This window comes from Eleginops maclovinus, chromosome 12 (genome assembly GCF_036324505.1).
Source record: "Eleginops maclovinus isolate JMC-PN-2008 ecotype Puerto Natales chromosome 12, JC_Emac_rtc_rv5, whole genome shotgun sequence".
Classification (NCBI taxonomy): domain Eukaryota; kingdom Metazoa; phylum Chordata; class Actinopteri; order Perciformes; family Eleginopidae; genus Eleginops; species Eleginops maclovinus.
In genome coordinates this window covers 27,336,488-27,347,608 of record NC_086360.1, presented here as the reverse complement: position 1 = coordinate 27,347,608, position 11,121 = coordinate 27,336,488, and the positions used below count along the sequence as shown (strand labels likewise).

The 11,121-nt window shown below is 39.6% G+C and overlaps 1 protein-coding gene and 4 non-coding genes across 5 annotated transcripts in view; 1 reads left to right on the top strand and 4 right to left on the bottom strand.

The window, feature by feature from the left end:
• The window catches only part of atad1a (ATPase family AAA domain containing 1a), a 12,265-nt gene extending 6,286 nt beyond the window's left edge, over window positions 1–5,979 (bottom strand). Inside the window, exons 1-9 of the mRNA XM_063898125.1 lie at window positions 5,881–5,979; window positions 4,254–4,454; window positions 4,065–4,163; window positions 3,852–3,972; window positions 2,482–2,682; window positions 1,582–1,688; window positions 1,352–1,441; window positions 265–315; window positions 1–161 (exon numbers count right to left, since the gene is read on the bottom strand). The exon at window positions 1–161 is cut by the window's left edge and continues 12 nt beyond it. Coding sequence (XP_063754195.1) covers window positions 1–161; window positions 265–315; window positions 1,352–1,441; window positions 1,582–1,688; window positions 2,482–2,682; window positions 3,852–3,972; window positions 4,065–4,163; window positions 4,254–4,427 — 1,004 coding nt within the window. The 5' untranslated portion in view covers window positions 4,428–4,454; window positions 5,881–5,979. The remainder of the gene's footprint in view (window positions 162–264; window positions 316–1,351; window positions 1,442–1,581; window positions 1,689–2,481; window positions 2,683–3,851; window positions 3,973–4,064; window positions 4,164–4,253; window positions 4,455–5,880) is intronic.
• Window positions 4,954–5,027, top strand: trnai-aau (transfer RNA isoleucine (anticodon AAU)). Its single transcript has one exon. It is a non-coding gene; the product is annotated as a tRNA-Ile (tRNA).
• A 649-nt stretch (window positions 5,980–6,628) lies between the features above and the next one.
• Window positions 6,629–6,702, bottom strand: trnai-aau (transfer RNA isoleucine (anticodon AAU)). The gene has a single exon. It is a non-coding gene; the product is annotated as a tRNA-Ile (tRNA).
• A 253-nt stretch (window positions 6,703–6,955) lies between these two features.
• On the bottom strand, window positions 6,956–7,029 carry trnai-aau (transfer RNA isoleucine (anticodon AAU)). The gene has a single exon. It is a non-coding gene; the product is annotated as a tRNA-Ile (tRNA).
• A 609-nt stretch (window positions 7,030–7,638) lies between these two features.
• Window positions 7,639–7,712, bottom strand: trnai-aau (transfer RNA isoleucine (anticodon AAU)). Its single transcript has one exon. It is a non-coding gene; the product is annotated as a tRNA-Ile (tRNA).
• Window positions 7,713–11,121: the final 3,409 nt, after the last annotated feature.

Sequence of the window (11,121 nt, the reverse complement as noted above, 5' to 3'; positions counted from 1 at the left end):
TCGCTGTCCTGCAGCTGCTGAGCGATCTGCCTCATCTGCTCCTTACGGACGTAGTCTCGGACTCGGTACATGGCGGCGTCTCTGCAGAGCTCGCGCAGGTCGCTGCCCGAGTAACCTTCAGTCCTCTCGGCGATCTCCTTCAGGTTGATGGCGTTGCTCAGCTGCAGAGGACAGCAGGACAGTGTGTGTGTGAGACGTCTTCTTTAATGTGATCCGACAGGTGTTCGAGGAGGAAAAAAGGATCAAAAAGACATCACATCTTACGTTTTCTCCCGCTAGAATCAGCCTCAGGATGTCTTGTCTTTGCCTCAAGCTCTGCAGAGACAGAAGAACAGCAGCACTTAAAGCCTGTTAACGTGCAACCTTTGAATCAAAAAGAGAGACTGGACCCAACAATCACCGACTAATGACACGTTTACAGACCCCCTGATCATCACACACTGTCTAAGTGCCTCTTTGTCCGCCTGAGAGCTGTAATTGTTCTCATTTACTGTTTGCTCCCGCACCAGCAGCACATATGTATTTATATCTGACACTATAAAGGAGCTCTTCATTGTACCGGATTAAAGATTTACTCGACACACAGTTCAGTTTAACTCGGCTGCTTTACTTTATGTGTGGATTAAAGCACTCGGGTAAATGCACCACTAGATGAGCTGAGAATGGGACGAGTATTGTGATTAAGTGGGGTTACTTATCTCTCATTAGAAGCCTAGTATACCTTTTTTAATGTAAGTATTTATACATACGTAGGAGTAAACATGACAGGTTTCATACTGTATGAACGAATGAGTTTAGATTACGTCACATCTGGCAATTTGTTTTGTCGGTGACTGACTTTTTAAACCTTTTTCGCATGATAACATTGTGCTGGTTCAGAAACGGACCAACAGAGCAGCTAGTAAGTGTTTTAGGAGCATTAAGTGGTTTTAGTAGGCTTATTTAAGGGCGTTTGGTTAGTGTTAAGGTGTTTTGTAGCTCCTAAAACTCTCGGTATAAACACAGAAACACTCCATATATATTTAAAATATTTCCCTACTCTGGAGCTTCGGATAGCTTATCAAGGTTTTCCAATTTTAGATATTTCACATGTAATTGAATTCACTTGAGTTCAGGCTGATCGAATACCTAGACATTTAAGGAGATTTTTTGGGTCTCAAAGAAAACTAAAGCACCACTAGCTGCTTCAGCTGTGCACACCTTGGATCAAAACTATGATGGCACTGATGTCGAAACACTGCAGGAAACAGAGGTAATGGGCGGCTGATCCGTCAGGTGCATTAGTTATTGGTGGAGCTCTGTATACCTGATCTTACTGGTGGATGTCAATGGTGATGTGTTTGTGTCTCACCGGCAGGCCAACATGAAAGGTGGCTGGCATCCTGCGCAGAATGGCCGGATCTACGTCCTGTGGTCTGTTCGTGGCTCCCATCACCATCACCTACACCCAGTCAGAACCACACTAATTAAACTGCACGCTTTGCAATGACAGCGTATAAGAGACATCAGAAATCCAACCCACTAGTGAGACTTTATCTGGGAAACACATTAGAGTATAGGAAAGATTTGTGGTGGTGTTACCTGGGTGGTGGAGGAAGTATCCAGGCCGTCCCACAGGCTCATGAACTGGGCCTTCATCATGGCTGTGGCCTCGTGGTCCAGGCTGGAGCGGTTCCTCAGAAACGACTCTAAACACCCAGAGAGACGAGGAGGAAAGTAAAGACGGAGTCAGCATTTACACAACGCCATCACAGACTGAGATCAGTTCAAATCAGGGAAACATTACACCGCAAAAATGTGAAAACTTGACAAGTACATTTGTCTAACACACATTAAATACGTCTTTACACTTCATAATAAATACTTAAAGGGTAACAATGCAGAGAGATGTAGGGTCTGTGTTCAGACGATGCATCTTTAAGTATCTTGTTAAGTCAAACACATCTTATTTTGAGTTGTATCTCAGATTTCTTTTACATGTCACAGGGTTTTTAAGCTGCTGTGGTATTTGTGAAAGATGGAAATAAATCTGACTTGATTCTAGAAAACACATTTCTACCAACTATGATAAAACAGAACACCTCTGAACCTTTCTGCTTTATCCTGTAACGCAACATCTCCTGATTCTGGTTCAAATATAGTTCAAAATAATTTCCCCAGTTAATTACAAGATCTCATTAGGATAAACATCCCATCTTATTTCCAGAACTCTTTCCAAGAACGTTTTCACTTGTTCTATTTGCAGATTTTGTTGTCCTTATAACAAGCTAAGACATATTGTTCTCATTATGCTTTTACTGAAGCAGCATTTGTTCCAGTGTACATCACATGGTATTTGAGGGTTTTATCCACAGCACTTACATGCTCTTCACTACCTCACGTCTGAAAACAGTGAAACCATCAGATATCAATATCAGTGTTGGCTTTTAAAATCATTTCTATTTGAATAAGCAAAGATCACAACATCACAAGCTAGCTCACCAATCTCATCGATGAAGATGATGCACGGCTGGATTTTGATGGCCAATGAGAAGACGGCAGCGGTCAGCTTCTGTGATTCGCCGTACCACATGTCCGTCAGCGTGGACGCCTGCAGGTTGATGAACTTGCAGCCCGAAGCTTTGGCCGTTGCCTTGGCGATCATGGTCTTCCCGCATCCCGGAGGACCAAACAATAAAACACCTGAACAGAAACAGTTTCTCTCAAACTCCCTTAAAGAATTGGATCCTAGAAGAAGTTAAATTCCTGCAAATATTATTCAAAATATACATCATTTTTAAGAATTACAATAGAAAGGATCTTAGACATGCTTAAAGGTTTTAAGAGCACTTGAACTTCTAGTGTTCAGACTTCTTCACTGAAAGGGCTTAAGGGGTAAAACGCATCTTTAAGTGGTTATTTTCACTGTTACTGGTTCATACGGGTCACATTTAGGGACATTTTGACTTAAATGAACTCTATCCGGCGACTGTAGGAAGATTGTATAACGTTTCTCCTTCAGATGGAACTTCATGCGGCAACACTTTATAAAAGTTGCATGACGTAAACAAAGTCTGGAGTATGGAAATAGCACTAGATCCTCATAGCAGCTAATTTTGGAGGTTGTTTCATCCTGTAACCGTGTTTAAAGCTTTCAGTCAAAACTTTCAACAGAGAGTAAAGTGTTCCTCAGAGAGCGTCTGCTGTCCGGCTGCCCAGTGGATGAATACTGTCAGCTCTTCCTCTGCGACACCGCTCTAACTCAGCCGTTCCCGACCTATTTCCTTATCACCAAGTAAACTGTTGACCACTGTCTAAGGGACATGTCCTGTTTTATTCAATGCAACAAAGAGTATTGATGAACAATCACAAATAAGTGCAGGATGTTTGTGTAAAAGTATTATTATAAGAGTATGTTTCCCTGATTTTGAGGAACTTTTTATACATTTTTACATGCATTAAGTTGTCTGGTCCATGCACACTTATAAGGGCTCTTTTTTTTAATGACAAATTGAGTCTTTTCTCTTCCCTGACCTTTGTTATAAAAGCCCTCAACTGGATACTTCTCTCACGCAGGACAAAGCTGTTTGGCAGGGTGTCATGTAAAATGCACTCTATTGATATCATTAAATTGATCTTGATTCACTAAAGTGTAAAAAGAGCTGCAATTCCTACACAGTTGAACTAATCTGGATGGAAAACCTCAGATTTAAATTTGAACAGCAACAAAAATGTTTCAAATCTGTTCTGAAAGCTTTAATAATAATGTCAGATATCAGTATTTAGTTTGCAATACATTAGAAAAACACTCACGATTACTAGAAAAGGACCCTCTTGTTTTGTCTTTTGTAAAATGTCATGACTCTAGTTACCTTTTGGAGGCTGGAAGAGCTTGGATCCAGTTAAAAGGTGTCTTTTCTGGAAGGGCAGGATGACGGTGTCCTGCAGCTCATTGATAATCTCATCCAGACCGGCGATATCTCTCCAGCTCACCTGCAGAACGGCACAGTACGGTGAGAGAGAGTTCAGATATCATGGAACTTTAAAATCTAAATGTTAAGATGAAATAGGGTTACAGCATTCACCTTCATCGTATGCGGATCAACTAGATGAGACGCAATGTTCATCTCATACTCTGTCAGACTGACGCCCTCAACGCCGATCCTCCTCATCAGCTGTTCTGCCTGAAGAGAGGAGAGAAAAGGATAACAGATGACAGAAACAGAGACAGCTCCCTTGATCCAACACAATATAAGTGCCTTTGTTCCTCTTACCCTTTTCTTGGCTTGGCTCTTCTGTTTGGAGGTCGGGTCCATAGCGTCCATCGCCCATTTGATGCCGTAATAAGTCGCAGCGCCGAAGATGGTCAACCTCAAAATCATGCCCACCACCTCGTTCCTGGATAAGGGCCGCAACAGGGCGTCCCGGGGGATATCTTTCAGCAACATCTCTGCCAGCTGATGTCAGTCCATCGGCTGGAGGAAGGAAACAGAGTGAATGAGAAGAAGACAGACGGACACCTAAACTAAAATGTACAGGTATAGTAAAAAGCAGTCAGGGTTGCAATGTAGATGTTTCTGGTACAAATACAGGGAGGCTCCCCCCGGTGGCGTGAGCTGTAATTACATATTGCTTGAACTGACGAAAAGACAATTTAATATGCTATCATGGCTCCTAAAATGCATCATGAAACAAGGCCGGCAGAGCTGGGAGAAGTACTCAGATCTTGTACTCAGTAAAAGTAGAAGTACCAGAGTGTAGGAATACTCTGTTACAGTAAAAGTCCTGCAATCAAAATGTCAAGTAAAAGTAGAAAGTATTCTCGTCAAAATCTACTTAAAATAGCGACAGTAAAAGTAGTCATTGTGCACATTAGAAGTGCAAAGTAGCATAAAATGGAAATACCCAAGTAAAACACAAGTACCTCAAAGTTGTGATTGAGAGTAATTTGCTAAATTACTCAAAACCTTAGAAGTCCGGTTAGCTCAGCTGGTTAGAGCGTGGTGCTAATAACGCCAAGGTCGCGGGTTCGATCCCCGTACTGGACAAGATTTTATTTTGGGTGTTTGTTAGGACTTGGTTTAAAAACAAAGGTTTCCCTGGTTCGAATGAAGTGCCCAACTTAACATACTTATTTTATAACATAGCGCTTGTTGGATGTGCTAAATTGAAGGGTAAAATGCGACGAATAGCATTATAATGGTTAAAGAAGTATCGTGAGGCATGAACTTTAATATATCTTCAGAAAAGGATTAAATGTTCACATTTTCTAATGGAGGTTGGTCACTGGTATCCTTAGCCAAAAGCTAAGCCTTCAGTTCGAACCAGAATAAGGTTAATTGACAGCTAGGTTTACACATACGAGGAGTTAGCCTTGGTGCAAAAATAAACCCAGTCAAAGAATACAATTGTAAGAAAAGGACAATCAAATAAAACAATGATGATAAAAACATATTTTAAAAAACTATTAGAACATTATGGCAACAATTCCATGGAATACCAGTACAAATAAAAAAGAATAAAAATATGTGCAGTGTTGTATGACAAGAGGTAGATGAGAGGTAGCTTTGTGTAGCAATGTGCAGCAGTCACTTTCAAAATCCTCTCACAGGCTAAATAACAGGTCATTTACACACCAAAACGAGCCCGTATTTTACGATTAAGTAGCGATAGAGTTCGTGTGAATTCATGATTTACTACCAACAAAAACATCCTTTTAATTCACCAGTTAGCATCTGAAGCTAACACAGCTGCACCTAGCAACGTTCAAACGGTCCCTTTAGCTGTGTGTCATTTTAATTACAAACAACGGCTGAATAAAACAGTCTACACACACTCTCTAAGCTGTCACACACACATTCAGCTTCACTCGTAAGAAAAATACTCGTTATTTTTACTCACTGAAGACGGGAATCAGATGCCGGAGCACTGGCATTAACGGTGCATCACGTTTTGTAACTCGGGTAGGAACAAGCACTTTAGTTCCGGCCAGGGATTTGGTCATTCCAACTTTTCTTCCTCTTCTTCTTATTTATTGGCGGATCGCAAACAACTTAAAGGTGTATACTGCCATCTACTGTAGTGTGCATCATCATGTCACCAAATCACTATTTAAAATTATTTTAATCAGCCCTGCTTCACCCAACATAATTAAAATGTGCATTTCTGCTAAAGCTCTCGCCCCCTCGTTGTGTCCCCAATATCCCCAACAGGCTCCACTCCCGTCCTGCCTCTCTGACTTTATCACGGAGCTTTTTGTCTCTCTCTGTTTCATAAATATTGCAATGTAATATGACATGTTCCACATTCTCTTTAACTCCACTGTACCTTCACTCTTCACTGTCACTTATTCCCCTTAGTGTCATTTTATGTTCCACCTTTTCACGGAGCAGGCAAGTTTTATACACTCAACCACTGGATGGCAGAGCGTGCACACAGATCATTTAAATATCAGCACCACGGACAGCATCCACACTACTACAGGAGGAAGAAGTGGGTGAAATACTTTTTAACCACAAACTCTTGCTTGGACACCTCTGCTGTGCCAAAGAGGCTACTGGCACGTCTTCAGCTACCAGTGCATACTCAGGCTGGTCTGACCGAAGGAAACTTTTCAGTCCCAACAAACCGACGCCCGAAAAGGAGCATTTGTCCAGTACGGGGATCGAACCCGCGACCTTGGCGTTATTAGCACCACGCTCTAACCAGCTGAGCTAACCGGACACGTTATTTCGCCATAGATGTGACGTTTGGGAAAATGTGAACATTTAATCCTTTTCTGAAGATATATTAAAGTTCATGCCTCAAAATACTTCCTTTAACCATTATAATGCTATTCGTCACATTTTACCCTTCAATTTGGCACATCCAACAAGCGCTATGTTATAAAATAAGTATGTTAAGCTGGACAATTCATTCGAGCCGGGGACACTTTAGTTTTTAAACCAAGTCATAACAAACACCCAAAATAAAATCTTGTCCAGTACGGGGATCGAACCCGCGACCTTGGCGTTATTAGCACCACGCTCTAACCAGCTGAGCTAACCGGACACGTTACTTCGCCATAGATGTGACGTTTAGAGCAGATATATCTTTTCATGAAATCATTAATATTGTTTATGAAAAACGTTGTATGCATATTAGCAGAGGTGGGAAGTAACTAAGTAGATGTACTCAAAAAAGTATAATTTTGAAGTACTTGTACTTTACTTTAGTATTTCCATTTCAACCTACTTTGTACTACTACTCCACTACATTTATTTAATAGCTTTATTAACTTGTCCTGTAATTTGGCGTTATGAGCGTTGACTGTATATATAAACAAAGCTACCTCTTAGACAAGGCTTAGCCTACCTGTTGTCATACAATAATTCACGTCTTTTTATTCTATTTTACTCTTACTGGAATGGAAATATTGCCATAACGTTATTACAGTTTTCTTAAAATACGTTTTTTAAATTATTTTTCTGAACATTTTAAAGTTCATACCTCAAAATACTTTTTGTCCATTAAAATTCTAATCATCAAGTCTTATTCCTCAAATTGGCAAATCCAACAAGCGCTATCTTACAAGTAAGGTATGTTAAGTTGGACAATTCATTCAAACCGGTGACATTTGAGTTTTAAACCAAGTCATAACAAACACCCAAAATAAAATCTTGTCCAGTACGGGGATCGAACCCGCGACCTTGGCGTTATTAGCACCACGCTCTAACCAGCTGAGCTAACCGGACTTCTAATTATCCGACTACCTAAGTGAATTCACTCAAAATACAGTTTTGAGGTACTTGCACTTTACTTGAGTATTCCCAAATAAAGCTAGTCCGTATTTCTACTCCACTACAATTCAGAGGTAAACGGAGTACTTTTACTCCACTACATGTATTTCATACTTTTACTCAAGTACAAGTTCTGAGTACTTCTACTTTACTCAAGTACAAGATCAGAGTAATTGTACCACCTCTGCATATTAGTTTGTACAAACAAGTGATGAAGTTATTTGAAATGTATGTGACTTTTTCCCTATCATGCCACATTTTAGACATTCAAGATGTTTCTGTGCAATTAAATTGCTGGATTTGTTGAGTACTTAACATGTCTGCAGCTCAAATCTGAAGCCCTGATCTGTGTTTGTGTCTCTCTCATTTCCAGTGCAGTCGGATGCTGGATGATTCAGTCTTCCTAACAGCACCCTCAGAGATAAGGCTGTAACAAATGGGCTTCAAGTGCAAGTCATTTATTACTTGTGGGTCAAAGGGATTGTTAATTGTCACAGATTGTGTGCTCAATTTGAAAATGCTATTACAGCCCGTTTCCAGACTGGTCTCAGGATTTCATCAGTGAAATATGGAACAACACTGTTGGGAACAAAAGAAAAGAACAGTCAAAAAACACAATTTACAACTTTTTTACATCAGAGGATTTTAATGAACACACATGTTTCTTTTGATATTTCCCCAGGTCTCACGGCTCTTACATCAACCTGAATGCAGCACCTTAAGCAATAATAAACAACAACACTTTTTAAATTCACCGCACAGTCTATAGGGGTGGATTCTGGACCATTTTACCACGCTTCTCTGTGAGCATAATTAACTAGATTTTAAACAATGTGCTGAAAAGAGGATTGTCTTTCTTTTTTAGTTGCTGTGCATCTGTGTAAAAAACCTCCAACCCATCCAATTAGTCTAACTTGCAAAAATCCCTCCTGCACAGTTCCCGTCTTAAGGGTCCAGCAAAGTTAAATCCACCCTTTTTGTGGAAATGGCACACAGGCTGCTTTTGCGCACACCTTTTGGCTGTGAAAATGCTTCATAAAAAGCTTTAATCCCCTTGTACTGCAGCAGCGAGTCCCAGGAGATAGCAGCCTGACAGGGCCATTTTGACGGGTCTGGGCATGAAAGCACAGCATTGTGTATCTGCAAAGTGCAGCCGGGGCTCCCACAACGACTCGCACCTCGCCCAAACAACCACTCTCAAGCGGGGAGACAAAAAAAACACATTCAGCTCCCAAGGTTGTCAACTTCACCCATACCATAGCTACAACAAAGCTCAACTGAGCTGGACAAACCCGGCTGGCAACTGATTGCTGCAAAATATACAAATAAATCCCTGGTGATGGAACATGCTTGTGTCATTATTTCTTATTGAACTGAAGGGCTTGCCAGATTATAAAATGATATGATACATTATATCACGGTACGATAAGATACATTACGGTATAAGATGCATTATGGTACAATATGATAGAATACCTTTGGCCAGGATGCAATACGATACATATTGATACAAAACTATTCTAAATGATACAGTACGATACTATACGATACAGTACGATACAATACGATACAGTACAGTACGATACTATACAATACGATACAGTACGATACAGTACGACACAATACGATACTATACGATACTATACGATACAGTACGATACAGTACGATACAATACGATACATATTGATACAAAACTATTCTAAATGATACAAAACGATACAGTACGATACAGTACGATACTATACGATACAGTACGATACTATACGATACAGTACGATGCAATACGATACTATACGTTACAGTACGATACTATACGATACAGTACGATACTATACGATACTATACGATACAGTACGATACAGTACGATACTATACGATACAGTACGATACAGTACGATACAGTACAGTACGATACTATACGATACAGTACAGTACGATACAGTACGATACAGTACAGTACGATACTATACGATACAGTACAGTACGATACAGTACGATACAGTACAATACGATACAGTACGATACTATACGATACAGTATGATACTATACGATACAGTACGATACTATACGATACAGTACGATACTATACGATACAGTACAGTACGATACAGTACAGTACGATACGATACAATACAGTACGATACAATACAGTACGATACAATACAGTACGATACGATACAATACAGTACGATACAATACAGTACGATACAGTACAGTACGATACAGTACGATACAATACAATACAGTACGATACAATACAGTACGATACGATACAATACAGTACGATACAATACAGTACGATACAGTACAGTACGATACAGTACAGTACGATACGATACAATACAGTACGATACAATACAGTACGATACAGTACAGTACGATACAGTACGATACAATACAATACAGTACGATACTATACGATACAGTATGATACAATACAGTACGATACAATACAGTACGATACAATACGATACAATACAGTACGATACTATACGATACAATACAGTACGATCCAGTAACATACTATACGATACAGTACGATACAGTAACATACGATACAGTACGATACTATACGATACTATACAGTACGATCCAGTAACATACTATACGATACAGTACGATACTATACGATACAGTAACATACGATACAATACAGTACGATACTATACGATACAATACAGTACGATACAGTACGATACAATACAGTATGATACAGTACGATACAGTACGATACAGTACGATACTATACGATACAGTAACATACGATACAATACAGTACGATACAGTACGATACAATACAGTATGATACAATACGATACAGTACGATACAGTACGATACAATACAGTACGATACAGTACGATACAATACAGTATGATACAATACGATACAGTACGACACATGAGAAAGTACAATGCGATACATAACGAAACCATCCAATTGGCTAGGATGCAATACGATACAACAGGATAAAGTAGAATACAATACGATATGTTAAGATACCATATGATATCATATTGGACGTTACCATATGATACGGTGCGATACAATACAATACCTGATTATACGTTACCATACAATGCAATATGATACGATAGAATAAAATCTGGTATGATGCGATATGATACATTACAACATAATACAAAACCACACGAAACGATGCGAAGCAATGCGATACAATACAATACGCAGTGGTGGAAAGAAGAACCCAAATCTTTCCCTTAAGTTAAAGTAGTAATACCTCTCTCTGATAGCTAAAGAGTGACATTCAAAATGCTACTTGTGTAAAAGTACACAATTATTAGTATTAATTATCCAGCTAGACGAAGCTACACCTAATGAATTTTGATATACTCTGATGATC